The sequence below is a fragment of the Brienomyrus brachyistius genome, chromosome 16 (genome assembly GCF_023856365.1).
Source record: "Brienomyrus brachyistius isolate T26 chromosome 16, BBRACH_0.4, whole genome shotgun sequence".
Lineage (NCBI taxonomy): Eukaryota > Metazoa > Chordata > Actinopteri > Osteoglossiformes > Mormyridae > Brienomyrus > Brienomyrus brachyistius.
Window position 1 is genome coordinate 12,944,506 of NC_064548.1, and position 15,761 is coordinate 12,960,266.

Consider the following 15,761-nt stretch of genomic DNA (forward strand, 5'->3'; position numbering starts at 1 on the left):
ACTAATCAGTTTCACTGGCAAAACAATTTAATAATTACTTCATCTGACTAAAATTACAATTAAGCAATACAAGACGTCCGTTTTGTTGTAAAATAGGATATTACAATAAAGGCTTTAAAGTTGTGTTGGAACAAAAATGTAATTCAACTGAAGTCAAATCAGTTCTAGGTCAAAAACTATATATCAATGATCAAGAATCCTCCTACACCACAGTGAATAAAGAGAAAGTAACATATGCAGTGCTATTTTATTTGTTCGCTTACTCACTTAAACATTATATTAGGTTTGATCCCCTAGAATGAAAAGATGTGGCACGTTTTATAGAAAAAGTACAAAACTTACAAATAAATATCCATGCAGAGACACTTTATATGGTTCCATAACTTCATAACTGATCTTCCCTGCATAACTGCATTTCTCCTTGTTCTCTTGATCTTACTGTCCTGCGATCCCTTGTGGCACCAGACACAAAACACACTAAACAAAAAAATCTTTTTGACATATTTCCTACGCCTGAGCCCCACAGGGTCCCTTTATGCCCAGTAGCCTTAATAATAAACTAGCAGCAGGAAAGCGGCATGTAAGACCTAACCCTAGATCAGAAAATACATTCATTTTGAGTAGTATTGGTGGAGCAGAATACGCATTTTAACAGAAAAACATGCCTGAAAATTTCCTAAATTAAAGATAAATATTTATAATTAAAACTCAAGATTTTTTTGTAAAAAAAACCATTTAATAAGTCTGCTATATTTACAGAATACATTGAAATAGAGCGGCTGGCAACAGCAGATAACTTATAGGGAACCTCTGCTCTAATAAACTCCGCAGCATGCTGAGGTCAAGAGTAATAAAGTCAGACATTTCACATCGTACATAAAATAATCAGCACAAAGGACAAAATGCTTTTTATTTAATTTACAAAACTCTGTGAATTGTAAGACAACTAGTAGTACTGCATCACCAGTTATGAAAACCTGGGATTTATTCTGCATCTAGAATAAATGATACCTCTATATTCATATGCCCAACGTAATATCGCAGTTAAAAAAAATATTAGGTGCACTTTGAGAGCTATATAAATAAACTCTAGATGTCTGCTGATAAATACTATATTTGAATGGCTTTGCCTGTTACCGATTTAGGATACAGTTCTTTTTTGTCTTAAAATGGATGATGGGATGATTTTATTTTGATTACATTGTACAGCTGTGAACACAGCAAGGGAGAATTCAGCACTTTGAGGGTATCGTCTTAGTATGAGCTGTTAAAGAAGTAAAACTGTAGCATAAGGAAAATACATTCAGAAAGTTCTTGGGACAGGTACACTCAGGCATCTATGGTGGTTGACATGCGATAGCACGAGGGAGACGGAAAAGAATGGGAGTATGATGGAGAAAGGGAAAGAAAGGTGAGGGAGTGATGTAAAGATGGAGATGGCGTCAGTGCTGCCACGTCCGGCCTGCTGTCAGTGATGCGGAGAGCTCTGATTGGGTGCTTCAGATCCAGGTGCATTCAGTGCTTAGGCTGGCAAGGCTCAGGTCCTGCGTGCCTCCAGTCTGTGGGAGAGCTGGGACAGTGTCCTTTGGTTGTCGATGACAGTCAGCTGACGCACGCAACTCCGCACATCCTGGTGGTTCTTATTGGCCAGGGACACATCAGGGCCTGAGGCAGACGAGGACAGGCCCACATGTTTAGAACCTGCTCCGCTTCTTAACGCTCCTCTGATTTGCTCCTTCAAACCAAATCACTGACATTCAGTAACTTACGTGCTTAAACTGGCCACCCCCAAGTTCTCAAAATGAGAACCAGGATGAGAAATGAATGGTTCACAGGAAGTGGGACCAAGACATGTGACTGGATGGTCCTGCCCACTCTATTGCTTGGATCCACCGCCTCTACAATCTGATTGGTTATCTTTCTCAACCAGACATTATTCATTGTGCCCTCAGAACATTTTTGTGTAAGTAGAGCTCCGAAGAGCTTGCACATCACTCCACACAGCCAATAGTAAGACAGAATGCCACACTTACAGAGCTACACAGCCTAAAGGCTTCAAAATCACTGGCTACTCAGGATCAAGAGAGGCAGAAACAGGAGGGTGGACAGCGACTTACTGAATGGCTGGCTTCGGCAGTATCTCACTATCCTCACCGTGTTAGCGATCATTCGCTGGAAAAACAGCAACAGGGTGTTTTTAGCACAGGCGGTTCCATGACCTCTGCAGCGATGTCAGAACAGCTACGTCAGAAAGACTCACCATTTTCTCAAAGTTGACTAAGTTGTCAACGAATGTCTTGTTGCCCTCATGACTAAAAGTCATATCTGTAAATATAATGAGATTTCATTTTATTTTAGTGTCAAAGATAAAAGGCACAGTGTCGTGGAAATGGACAGAAATTGCTGATAACTCAAATCTCATGACTTCAAAGGATTGAGCATTTTTTTCGTCTCCTTTACAAAATTTGCTTCAATGATCTGCTGCACGATATGTGACCATGTCATGTTGCCATATGAGTTCTGTCATTATAGTACAATAAAAAACTCAGTTACTATTAAATCATCATTCAGAAGCAATTAATTCAAATTTCTTTAAAATAAACACATGGAGATGAATGCAGCACCCATGTAAACCATTTCATGTAATGAGGCTAGATGCAAGATGTGGGCCTGGTCACTGCGGGGGTGTTGATTTTATCCCTGGATCCAGCTGTGCGTCTTCTAAGTCATAATAGCTACAGTAGCACTTCACCACATATTGTTCCCCTCAACCCAAAAATTCCAAGACATATTTTGTTTTGTGAGACACTCAGTGTCACGCCCTGCTCGTCCGATCCCCCCGTGTGCTACGCCCCCTCGCTACCTTGTGTGGAATCCCGTGTTCCCAGCTGTTTCTCGTTGTTGTTAATTAGTCCTGTGTATTTAAGTCCGTGTAGGAGTATGTTTCCTCTGTCCGGTCATAACACTCAGTACGTTTACATGCACGCTAAGAATGATTCATTTTCAAGATTATCTAGTACATGTTTAAAAATCTCTTGCATGAGGGCTGCATATGTTCTCTAACACAATCATAATCATTTTCATCCGTGCTATTTAAACCACTCCTAGATGGATTCATGAAAAATTTATGCTAAACTCCTTTTTTGTTTAATAAATACTTCAATATTTATTACTACAAAATCACACTGGAATATATGAAAAATTTCCAATACCATACTGTCACGGCATATTATACAAAATACTTTATTTCTTGTCATACCATCCTGATCTTGTTGTATCTGTTCTTCCGACCAGATCTCAATAAAAGCTTGTGTCATTTCATTTGTCCATCCACCCATAATTACTAATTTTATTATTTTTCTGTGTCTGTGACATAATAGATCAACCAGAAAAAGCCCAGTACTAATGAGCTGAAAGGAGCCATATCGCCACCTATTGTAGTGGAGTCGGACATACTTTGGTCAATAAATCGATTCCTCTCCCGTGCATGTATAGCGGGAGAAGGACAGTAGTCTGATTAAATGGCATAGTCAAGCTATTACCGTAGCTTGACTTAGCTGTGCATGTAAACGTACACAGAAAACTGACACAGCAGGTGTAACCGAACATGAAAATTTAGCGATGTTGGAACCAACACAGCAAATTGAGGAACCAGCATTGGCGTAATACAGCATGTTGTGGACTCTCACCTTACCCTTAATGAGGAGGGGCATGAAGGGGATGAGGGGGGTGTCCAGTTTGGCCACAGTCAGCCTATAGGCCCGATGGTTTCTGGAAGGATCCTGTAGACACAGGTCACCCAAAGCATTCACATAACAGATACAAGAAATACAATCCAGTAGCGGTTGTGGTGCCCTTTAAAAATACATTTCCTGTAGCATTACTGTAACAGCGATTGGATTGGCTTGCCATCCATCGACATCACAGTTTGTAGATGTCAGGGTGGGTAGCGGGGTTGCCGTGGAAACCCACCATGGCCTGGGCTGTGGCTCCTCCTACTCACCATCAGACTTTCAAACTCTCCGTAGAACTTCTTGAACTTGCCAGGCAGTTTCTGCAACAGACAGCAAGGTGAGGACATACCTGCAGCATCCCTCCCTGCCTCCCGCCTTAATGATGCAGGGTCTCCCACCTCCCACGTCTGGCTTAGCCTGCTGACCGCCGGGTTGCTCATCCCCATAATGATGGCGAAGAAGGAGTTCAGGTTCTTGTACTCTTTGCAACTGAAACCATGTAAACACAACCCACACGTAAGCATCGGGTGTGAGGCAGAGATACCTCCATCAGCATCAGGAAAAGCTGGGGCACAGCTGTCCTGCCCTTTCCAAACATTCTTCTACCCAAAGATGTGCCCAAATTTTTGAAGGGACAGGTGCTTGAAGGGGGGGAGGAGCTGGCTGAACAGTGCCCCTTCAGGAAATCGGAGGAGATCCCATCGTGGTACCCTCACACATGGAGTAGTGTTTCTCAACCCAGTTCTCGGACTCCCAGAAAGTCCACATTTTTGTTCCCTCATACAGGTACACACCTGTACCAGGTACTCTGTGGTCTTGATAGCTTGGTTCAGGTGTACTAGGAGCTGGGAGGGAGCAAAAATGTGGGCTATCTGGGGGTCCCTGAGGACCATGTTGAGAAAAACTGACATAGAGGGTCATTGATGTAGGCAGAATCAGCATCAGATGATATCTATTATGGCTGGGTGTACTTGGGTGTAGGCTGCTTAGCTGGACGGGCAGTTGCATCAGGTTGCACACTCACTGGGCAGCGATCTTGATGAACTTCTTGAGAAGCTGTACACGCTTGCCAAGCTGGGTGCAAAGGCACACTTCGGTCACTACCCACAGCTGCACCTCGTTGAACCTTCTGAGGAACAAATCCAGGTTGGCTGTAGTCTTCTTGAAGTTGTGCCGCCCAAACGTGTGGTATATGAGCTCATGCTGCCAAAAGAGAGGAGCGATTTGTCAAACCCCATTTCCAAGGAAGATTGCATTGGAGGCTAAGGATGACATTAAAAGTTTCTTCCAATATTTTAACTCCAAAAAGCGCTCTAAAAGCTGAAATCACTAATCTGCAGGATAGTAAGGGTCTTATAATTGAAAATGAAATTGATATAGTAAAACAGCTTAGTGATTATTATACATGGGTGTTCACAGTGGAGTACACAAGTAACTTGCCACCATTTAGTCCAAATACAGTGTCACCTATGACCAATAAATGTATAACTGAGGTTGATGTGGTACTAAGCCTAGCTAAGCTCAAAATAAATAAATCGCAGGGCCTTGATAGCGTCTTACCTATAGTTTTGAAAGAGATGTGGGATATTCTTAGCCAACCTTTACTATTCCAGAAATCCTTATCTGCTGGTGTGGTACCTTCTGATTGGAAGCATGCTAATATAACGCGCATATTCAAGGGGATAGAAGAAGTAATCCAGCAAACTATAGGCCAATCAGTTTCACTTTCATAACTGGAAAAGTAATGGAAGCTATAATCCAAGTCAAAATGGTAGATTACCTGGATTAAAATAACATTCTGAGGAATAGCCAACATGGATTTAGGAGAGGTAGATCTCAACTAATCTACTTCAGTTCTTTGAGGAAGCTACAAGAGAAATTGATCACAAAAAGACCTTGATATGATCTACTTAGATTTCCAGAAGGCCTTTCCTGTTGTCCCCCACAAACGGCTCTTGCTTAAGCTCAAAGCTGCAGGGATTTTAGGAACTGTGGGAGCTTGGATCGAAAACTGGCCAACAGACAGGAAGCAGCGGGTAGTTATTAGAGGCACAATGTCACAGTGGGCCTGCATTCTTTATTTACATTAATGATATTGACAGTAGGGGCGGCATGGTGGTGCAGTGGTTAGCACTGTCGCCTCACACCTCTGGGACCCGGGTTCGAGTCTCCGCCTGGGTCACATGTGTGCGGAGTTTGCATGTTCTCCCCGTGTCGTCGTGGGGTTTCCTCCGGGTACTCCGGTTTCCCCCCACAGTCCAAAAACATGCTGAGGCTAATTGGAGTTGCTGAATTGCCCGTAGGTGTGCATGTGTGAGTGAATGGTGTGTGAGTGTGCCCTGCGATGGGCTGGCCCCCCATCCTGGTTTGTTCCCTGCCTCGTGCCCATTGATTCCGGGATAGGCTCCGGACCCCCCGCGACCCATTAGGATAAGCGGTTTGGAAAATGGATGGATGGATATTGACAGTAATACATACAGTAAACTGGTTAAATTTGCAGACGACACCAAGGTGGTGTCACAGAGGCTACAACGGGATCTTGATTTAATTAGCGACTGGGCTGATACCTGGCAGATGAAATTTAACATGGATAAATGTAAGGTAATCCATGCAGGGAGCAGAAATATAAAGTATAGATATTTTATGGGTTCCACTGAAATAAAGGTAGCTGATTATGAGAAATACCTTGGAGTGTATGCTGATGCTTCCATGTCTCACTCTCGTCAGTGTGGGGAAGCAATAAGAAAGGCCAATAGGATGTTAGGTTACATCTCTAGGTGTGTGGAGTTTAAGTCAAGGGAAATGATGCTACGATTATATAATTCCTTGGTAAGACCCCACCTAGAATATTATGTGCAGGTTTGGTCACCATACCTTAAGAAGGACATTGCTGCCTTGGAAAAGGTGCAACGTAGGGCTACGAGAATGATTCCTGGTCTTAGAAGAATGTCTTATGAGGAGAGGTTAGCTGAGCTGAATCTGTTCAGCCTCACGCAAAGAAGACTAAGGGGGGACATGATCCAGGTGTATAAGATTCTAACAGGTCGGGATGCTGTTCAGCCAAATGGCTACTTCAATATTAGTTTATATACTAGAACTTGTGGCCATAAGTGGAAATTAGCAGGAGAACATTTTAAACTGAATTTGAGAAAACACTTCTTTACACAGCGTGTAGTTGGAGTATGGAATAGTCTTCCTGTTCATGTAGCGCAAGCTAAAACCCTGGGTTCCTATAAATCAGAGCTAGATAAGATCTTAACAACTCTGAGCTATTAGTTAAAGTTCTCCCCAAACGAGCTTGATGGTCCGAATGGCCTCCTCTCGTTTGTAAATTTCTTATGTTCTTATGTTCCACCAGCGGGGGCAGAACCCAAAGCACAGGGCTGGAGCCAGAAGGGGGGCAGACGATGCCCCTCACCTCATGGACACAGTTGAAGAGCTCCCAGTCGTAGAGCGTCATCTGATAGGCCAGGTCTTTGGAGCTCATCAGCTCAAAGGTTCCGAAGGACCCTGTGGACGGCCCGTCCTGCTCTGTCAGCGGAGCCTGGAACACGGATCGTACGATTTCACTTCAGCATGCTGACGTCAGATACAGCAGACAGCCATTCGGAAACACAATTACACTTTGTCTTAATAAATCCTATTAGGTGCAGGGGCCATAAAATAGATGTAAAAGTTAATTAAGTGACTTAGAAACGATAAACAAATATATTAAAATCCAATCATGGCCACACGGTCCAGAGAGCTGCATCTGGGAATTAGACAATCTGATTTCGTGCTGGTTTTTCAGACGCAGGGACACGCTGGCAAATGTGTGTTCGCACACCAGTGAATCCAAGAGGTTCCTGGGGCAGGCGAACAGGCGTCCGTTGATGCTGAGCGTGGAGAACACTGAAATGTCGTTGGGCTTCAGCACCAGCTTGTCTGGGGAAACACAGCACGTTACGTGGTCACCTAGACCAACTGTTGCTCACATATAAAAACAACTCCATGAAATCAATTGCACTTTTACACATCAGTTACCATTTCATACCAAAAACTTAATTATCTTCATGAAGAACCCTTCCTAACACATATAAAGCCTCCTATACACATGTACAAATGTACACAGCACACTATAAAGGCAGAAAAAGCCAGAATACAGTGGAGGAATTGGAACTAAGACCCGATAGGTTGGACTAGTAGGGAAAGCAATGTCGGGGGGGGGGTCAAAGGTCAACTGGCTGGCCAATCATCTTAGGCCTGTGGGTTAACAGGATGCACAAATATCAAATACCAATGAATGATACATTTTAGTAACAGCCTCTTAGGGCTCTCAGCTCTGTTCCAGTCCACTGAGGCTACTGTGTAATAGTGTTTCAGGTGATAAGTCAATCCTGGGGCATTTAACTCTTAAATCCAGTATAAATTTATTTGAATTATTCATGTCCTGTGGTATGTTAAAGGAAGACAGTGAAGTGCCATCTCATAAATAACAGCGATATTTCTGTCCTTAGCAGAAATCTGCCGCCTGTTTGTGCAGAACTAGCATGAAGGAGGTAGAAGTCAAACACAGGCCATGTGGAAGTGGATTCATGGGCTCTGGCAGCAGCAACGGGATGGAGACGCCCGCAGAAAGGCTCGGAATCTTAAACGACACCGGGATTCTCCCAGGGCCACGCTCCAGGCTTTCCATCACACCCCAGTAATTAAAATGGACAAATCTGGGACACAACACTTTGGAACCTTGTCGGTGATTAATTAGCGCAGTGGGCGCTACGCCACGCTCCGTCTGCCCCGGCGTTCGATTAGCGAGTAGCTGTGGCCCTTCTCACCTCCGGCTGAACTGAGGCAGACCAGGAGCAGGTCCTCAGCTGACCCCAGCTTGTCGGCCACAGCAGCAATGACTTCCCGCACGGAGGCTGCCACCGGCACCCGGATGGTGGTGTAGGTGTGGTCCATGCAGTAGACTTTGAATAGGACTAGGAGAGAAAGACAGGTTAGCCAGAGGTAGACTGAACAGCGGTGACACTCAGGGGACAAACAATATGCCTCTGTCACCACTCTTCCTTTACTGAAGGTACGACCACTAGGGGGCACTGTGTGGTTCAGTGAGTTAGGATGCTGTGACTGTGACTGGAAGGTCGTCGGTTCAAATCCCAGGCTCGCCTGAGCAACGCTCCTGGGACCGACTGACCCTGCTTTCTCATAATGTACTTCGCTTTAGATAAAAGCTTCTGCTAAATGAATGAAATATGCTTTTCATGTCCACACAAAGAGTCTACCTACATTGAATGGTATCCTTTGTGTAATTGCATCTTTACTCTAATGATTTGCACGTTTATAAGCGTTTATCAGAAACGTTACTGGGTTGTCTTCTCGGAAAGGGTCAGGGGTGACCATTGATAGCGTACTGCACATTAATTTTACAGAGAGCTGATATCAGCCGCGCCATCCAGCAACAATTAAAAATGAGGTCAGCGTGTGTCAGTGTGTCCCCGTCACATACTTTCGTCAGAGCTCCTGATTGGCTGTCGCTTCTGGAGACGCTCATCGCCCATGCTGAACTGACGCAGCAGAACTTTGTGCTGAAAGAGAGTGGGTTGGGGGTCAGCAATATATAGGCGGGGAGGAGGGGGGGGGCATCGTGCCCTCTTTGACCCTTTGTTACTGTTAACAACTAGCAACTGCTTTGCTGCCTGCGTCACGCGACGAGCCAGTTCATCAAAACAGATTTAGCATAACAAGAGGAGGGATGATAATCAGTGACTGACCTTTTTTTGAGAAGATTTTGCATCATCCAAACTGAGGATGACACCCAAAATGGAAAAAGAAAATAGGAGATTACAGTCACTGTTCAGAACATCTGCAAAGCAGCACCTGATCTGGGGTTAGTATGATATATTTCTATTTATATTTACATATTTTAGTTTCAGTTTAAATTTTTAATAATTACACATTATGTATTAATGTCCTCAAAATGGGTAAAACATGATCCAGGTATCATTAATGGTAAATAAAGGTAGGAAAATCTCTACTTTAGCTAAATGACATTTACAAATGGTAATTAACATTTGCTTTTATTTTATTTCAGTTAGTTTTGGAAGCAACCTTTATAGTTTTTGTTTAATTGTAGTTTTTCATATCTTATTTTATTAGTTTACAAAAATGTTTTCTTATAGTTTCAGAGTTTGCTAATGATAACCTGACCCGATCTCTGGATTTCACCATAAAGACCTAATCAGCCCAACCCCAACTCTAAGCCATCACGCTCTGCACCTACTTCAGTTTCACCACCTTCTCCAATTCAGCGAGCTCCTCCTTCAGTGCGGGGAAGACCCTGGAGTCATCAGCCACTGTCACACGCAACTCCTGAAATAAGTGACATGACATCTGTCACTAGGCCTGCCAGCCCCCCCCCCACCCCCAGTAGCAACGGGTCAGGATAGTGGGGACTGGGGGAACCATACTGACCTCCAGGAATGCCAGCGAGGCCTCCTCTTCCTGGAGATGGTCCCCGTACAGCGAGGCCCAGTGCAGTGCCAGGCGTACCACCCGCCGCTTGTTACCCAGGGTGTAGTTCTGCTTCTCCTGCTCAGAACCCTGGGATACCTGGGCGTGGTAGGTGCTGGGCCATTAAGGGAGCCAAAGGAGCAGACACACAGCAGACCCCGGTTCCCCTGCCACCCGGTCTAGACTGAACCGCAATGCTGTGACTCCAGGAGAAATCATGACACTGGAATGTTGGAAGAATCACTCTACCGAAGGAAGTCTGGTCAGTGGATGATTTAGCTGAGCGGATGCAGAAAAAAAGATGTCTGGAAAGGCAGCTGGGATGGGGAACTGAGAGTGGAGGTTGCAGGGTGACAAGCCAAGAGTAAAGAGTGAGGCGAAGGAAGAAGAAGATGGAAGGGAGGGAGAGTGAGGGAGTCCAAAGGATATTGTGCCATTAGCATCGGGCAGAGCTGGCTGTTGGGGATGAAGACACAGTGCATGAGCACAAAGTCGTCCAGGACTGGGTCTGCAGGAACAAAGCAGGACCGTTAGTAATGTGCTGGATCAGGACCGTTAGCTCTGCCCAGGTCAAGATCGTTAGCACTTTCCAAGGTCAAGACCATTAACTTTGTGCTCAGTCAGGACCATTAACTGTGCACTAGGTCACAACCATTAGCTCTGTGCTTGGTCAGAACCGTTAGCTCTGTGCTTGGTCAGAACCGTTAGCTCTGTCCTAGGTCAGGACCATTAGCACTGTGCTTGGTCAGGGTTATTAGCTCTGGGATAGGTCAGGACCATTAGCTCTGTGAGACGTCAGGACTATTAGCTCTGTGCTTGGTCAGGACCGTTAACTCTGTGCTAGATCAGGGCCGTTAGCTCTGTGCTTGGTCAGGACCGTTAGCTCTGTGTTAGGTCAGGACCATTAGCTCTGTGCTAGATCAGGGCCGTTAGCTCTGTGCTAGGTCAGGACCATTAGCTCTGTGATAGGTCAGGACGTTAGCTCTGTGAGAGGTCAGGACTGTTAGCTCTGTGTTTGGTCAGGACTGTTAACTCTGTGATAGGTCAGGACCGTTAGCTCTGTGCTAGATCAGGGCCGTTAGCTCTGTGCTTGGTCAGGACCATTAGCTCTGTGCTAGATCAGGGCCGTTAGCTCTGTGCTAGGTCAGGACCATTAGCTCTGTGATAGGTCAGGACGTTAGCTCTGTGAGAGGTCAGGACTGTTAGCTCTGTGTTTGGTCAGGACTGTTAACTCTGTGATAGGTCAGGACCGTTAGCTCTGTGCTAGATCAGGGCCGTTAGCTCTGTGCTTGGTCAGGACCATTAGCTCTGTGCTAGATCAGGGCCGTTAGCTCTGTGCTAGGTCAGGACCATTAGCTCTGTGATAGGTCAGGACCGTTAGCCTGTGAGAGGTCAGGACTGTTAGCTCTGTGTTTGGTCAGGACCGTTAACTCTGTGATAGGTCAGGACCGTTAGCTCTGTGCTAGATCAGGACCATTAGCTCTGTGATAGGTCAGGACCATTAGCTCTGTGAGAGGTCAGGACTGTTAGCTCTGTGTTTGGTCAGGACTGTTCACTCTGTGCTAGGTCAGGACCATTAGCTCTGTATAGGTCAGGGCCGTTAGCTCTGTGCTAGGTCAGGGCTGTTAGCTCTGTGCTAGGTCAGGACCATTAGCTCTGTATAGGTCAGGACCATTAGCTCTGTGCTAGATCAGGGTCGTTAGCTCTGTGCTAGGTCAGGACCATTAGCTCGGTGCTAGGTCAGGACCATTAGCTCTGTGCTAGATCAGGGTCGTTAGCTCTGTGCTAGGTCAGGACCATTAGCTCGGTGCTAGGTCAGGACCATTAGCTCTGTGCTAGGTCAGGACCATTAGCTCTGTGCTAGATCAGGGCCGTTAGCTCTGTGCTAGATCAGGGCCGTTAGCTCTGTGCTAGGTCAGGACCATTAGCTCGGTGCTAGGTCAGGACCATTAGCTCTGTGCTAGATCAGGGCCGTTAGCACTGTGCTAGGTCAGGACCATTAGCTCGGTGCTAGGTCAGGACCATTAGCTCTGTGCTAGATCAGGGCCGTTAGCTCTGTGCTAGGTCAGGGCCGTTAGCTCTGTGCTAGGTCAGGGCCGTTAGCTCTGTGCTAGGTCTGGCAGCCCAGGCGGCTGGGGCCTGAAAGGGTTCACCACAACATGCAGAAGAACCTGTAGCTAAGGGCACTGTGAGCCTCAGCTGGGTGTCTGATCAGACATGAAAAAAAACTGGTTGTGAGGTGAAAGAGAAAGGGGTGTAGTGGAGACAGGGGCACACGTCTTAGCATGCTAATTCTGCTAATGGTCCTATGGCAGCCGGACATTGGCCTTCAAAGAGCTAAAGGTGTACAGGGACATGAGGGCAGCCATCAGACACGTCAAGGACAAGAATTCTTAAATAGTCACCAAATGATGTTTTCATAGTACGGTAAACTCCATGAGAGAGTGACACAATCGAGTTCAGCACCTGGGTCAGTGACGCTTGAGTCCAGCCTCACGGTCTCCAAGACGTGCTCCAGGATCTTCTCCGGTGTACCAGACATCACAGTGTATCTGGAAAAGGATCAGTGGGCTTCCATCACCAGCTTATCTGCGATTCATCCGCTATTCATCTGCCCTGCTGTCAAATGGTTGGCCTCCTCTCCTGTATTTATGGGAATATATTAATTTTTTTTTTTCACCGATTTTATTAAAGAGCCACTATTACAGATGGAACTTGGGACAGGAGATTTCCCAGAGGAGAGTGTTCCTCTAGGATGTTTGTGATAGACAGTAACTGGGGGACTCTAAGACCATGAGGCAGTGGTAGACTGAGGGACCTTGGCTTAGGTGTTGGTGGCTGAGGTTCAGGACACATATGGCTTTACTGCTGACGCTCACATCACCTTCCTCTCAAACCTAACCTGTTCTTTGCAGCAGTAGGCAGAAGAAGCCAGAAGAAGTGACCTTGAAAACTCTGGTAGGAGTGGAAATTAATGCCACACTTGTGATGTCATGGACAGGGGACATATCGACTGCCTTCCAACACATGGAAATTATGACGGGGATTTATGGCAGTGTTCACACTCAGACGACAGATACTTGTTAAGTGTCAAAAGAAATATATGCATAACTGTCACACTAAAGTATGATGGTAACAGTCACGCTGTAAGCGTGGAGGCTCAGGGTAGAGAAGACGATGCCGTTTTCATGCCAGCCATACCGCAGCAACAGCGGAGGCCGAGTGACTGGAACAGAATATACTCCGCAGGTCTCTCAGGTGCTAATGCTCATTCTCATTACAGAGTCCACTGTCAATTCCTTCCTCAGTGAGGCTGTAAGGCCCCAAAACCCATAAACCCTTGCAGTGTCTCAGGATTTGTTAGGGGGACAGTTTTTAAAAGCCTGTTATAGCACCGTGCCATGATAGCCGTAAATGAGAACTCAACTACAAGAATGTAGACAAGCTGAGGACAGTTTTAATAATTATGCCAGTACTCTGTTCATGCTGTAGATCAGGATGTCTGAGGGACAGTATTTATAGTGTGATGGCCGTGTGATTGAGAGAGAGTACTTGTAGTGGGGGGGCCGGGTGACTGAGGGACAGTACTTGTAGTGGGAAGGCTGGGTGACTGAGGGACAGTACTTGTAGTGGGAGGGCTGGGTGACTGAGGGACAGTACTTGTAGTGGGAGGGCTGGGTGACTGAGGGACAGTACTTGTAGTTGGAAGGCCGTGTGACTGAGGGACAGTACTTGTAGTGGGAGGGCCGTGTGACTGAGGGACAGTACTTGTAGTGGGAGGGCCGTGTGACTGAGGGACAATACTTGTAGTGGGAGGGCCGTGTGACTGAGGGACAGTACTTGTAGTGGGAGGGCCGTGTGACTGAGGGATAGTACTTGTAGTGGGAGGGCCGTGTGACTGAGGGACAGTACTTGTAGTGGGAGGGCCGTGTGACTGAGGGACAGTACTTGTAGTGGGAGGGCCGGATGACTGAGGGACAGTACTTGTAGTGGGAGGGCTGTGTGACTGAGGGACAATACTTGTAGTGGGAGGGCCGGGTGACTGAGGGACAGTACTTGTAGTGGGAGGGCCGGGTGACTGAGGGACAGTACTTGTAGTGGGAGGGCCGGGTGACTGAGGGACAGTACTTGTAGTGAGAGGGCCGGGTGACTGAGGGACAGTACTTGTAGTCGGAGGGCCGTGTGACTGAGGGACAGTACTTGTAGTTGGAAGGCCGTGTGACTGAGGGACAGTACTTGTAGTGGGAGGGCCGTGTGACTGAGGGACAGTACTTGTAGTGGGAGGGCCGTGTGACTGAGGGACAGTACTTGTAGTGGGAGGGCCGTGTGACTGAGGGACAGTACTTGTAGTGGGAGGGCCGTGTGACTGAGGGACAGTACTTGTAGTGGGAGGGCCGTGTGACTGAGGGACAGTACTTGTAGTGGGAGGGCGTGCCTCCAAGGTTGGAAGTACGACTGCTGCTGGGGCTCTTCTCCAGAACCAGCACGTCTTGATGGTGCTCTTTCAGACGCACAGTGTTGGCCTCCACATCCTGTCAAGCCCAGAACATCCCACAGTGAGCCTCACAAGAGGGGAATAAGTTAAGGCCATGTGTATTATAATATAATATAATATAATATAATATAATATAATATAATATAATATAATATAATATAATATAATATAATATAATATAATATAATATAATATAATATGTATTGTAATCATACACAAAAATCTGATGAAATTTACACGCTAATGTTTCGTTTTAATCCAAAATGCAATCAAATATTTATTTGAGGTTATTCCCTGGGACCAGTTTATTTACTATTTTCTTTTTTCCGTTATGTTAGTAATTCACTACAAGATCACAGCACACATGTAATACAGCTTTTAAACCAGTAGAGGGAGACTAACACCATTAAAATATAAAACATTTTCCACACACAGTGGAATTCATCAAAAGACATGAACAGGTAAACCCCCATTCCAGCTCTTCTACTCCAGTTATTATTGATATTGATTAGAACTAATATGGAGGGCTATCTGAGGCCCAGGGCACCAGGGGGAGGTCTGACTGACCCTCAGGATGCGGTTGAAGTCTTCCTTATCCACCCGCAGAAAGTGACAGTTGTCCTCCCGCAGGACGATGGAGGCAGCCCGTGGGGCATCGTTGACTAGTGCTAGCTTGCCAAAGTCATCACCCTCGTGAAGAGTGCATACAACACCCTGAGGAAGACATGGAGGGGAGCAGTGCTTACGGTCACAAACTGCCCAGCGACAGCTCCCCAACCCCCCAATCAGATACGAGGCAGCAGCACCTTGCCGTAGATTACGACGTTTACAGAGCCCTTTAAGATGATGTACCACGAGGTCCCTTCCTCTCCTTGATTGAACACTGCAAGTAAAAAAGGTCCAACTTTAACATCCCACACCATCCACAAAATGCAGAAATTCTGCAGTTTACAGCAGGGGATGTTTTCCAGGTACACTACTCAGCTCTGAGGTCATGCTCCAGGTACACTACTCAGCCATGGGGTCATGTTCCAGGTACA

General features: G+C 46.0%; 1 protein-coding gene across 3 annotated transcripts in view; it reads right to left on the reverse strand.

The window, feature by feature from the left end:
• Positions 1 to 724: 724 nt before the first annotated feature.
• The window catches only part of rapgef4a (Rap guanine nucleotide exchange factor 4a), a 47,342-nt gene continuing 32,305 nt past the window's right edge, over positions 725 to 15,761 (reverse strand). For all 3 annotated transcript variants that reach the window (XM_048979637.1, XM_048979638.1, XM_048979639.1), the window contains 19 exons: positions 15,528 to 15,604; positions 15,289 to 15,435; positions 14,643 to 14,758; positions 12,693 to 12,778; positions 10,656 to 10,734; positions 10,188 to 10,338; positions 9,997 to 10,085; positions 9,488 to 9,518; positions 9,223 to 9,301; positions 8,549 to 8,695; positions 7,561 to 7,658; positions 7,153 to 7,278; positions 4,759 to 4,937; positions 4,133 to 4,223; positions 4,004 to 4,054; positions 3,695 to 3,782; positions 2,261 to 2,325; positions 2,118 to 2,172; positions 725 to 1,665 (listed from right to left, as the gene is read on the reverse strand). In XM_048979637.1, coding sequence (XP_048835594.1) covers positions 1,538 to 1,665; positions 2,118 to 2,172; positions 2,261 to 2,325; positions 3,695 to 3,782; positions 4,004 to 4,054; positions 4,133 to 4,223; positions 4,759 to 4,937; positions 7,153 to 7,278; positions 7,561 to 7,658; positions 8,549 to 8,695; positions 9,223 to 9,301; positions 9,488 to 9,518; positions 9,997 to 10,085; positions 10,188 to 10,338; positions 10,656 to 10,734; positions 12,693 to 12,778; positions 14,643 to 14,758; positions 15,289 to 15,435; positions 15,528 to 15,604 — 1,883 coding nt within the window. In that variant the 3' untranslated portion in view covers positions 725 to 1,537. The remainder of the gene's footprint in view (positions 1,666 to 2,117; positions 2,173 to 2,260; positions 2,326 to 3,694; positions 3,783 to 4,003; positions 4,055 to 4,132; positions 4,224 to 4,758; positions 4,938 to 7,152; positions 7,279 to 7,560; positions 7,659 to 8,548; positions 8,696 to 9,222; positions 9,302 to 9,487; positions 9,519 to 9,996; positions 10,086 to 10,187; positions 10,339 to 10,655; positions 10,735 to 12,692; positions 12,779 to 14,642; positions 14,759 to 15,288; positions 15,436 to 15,527; positions 15,605 to 15,761) is intronic.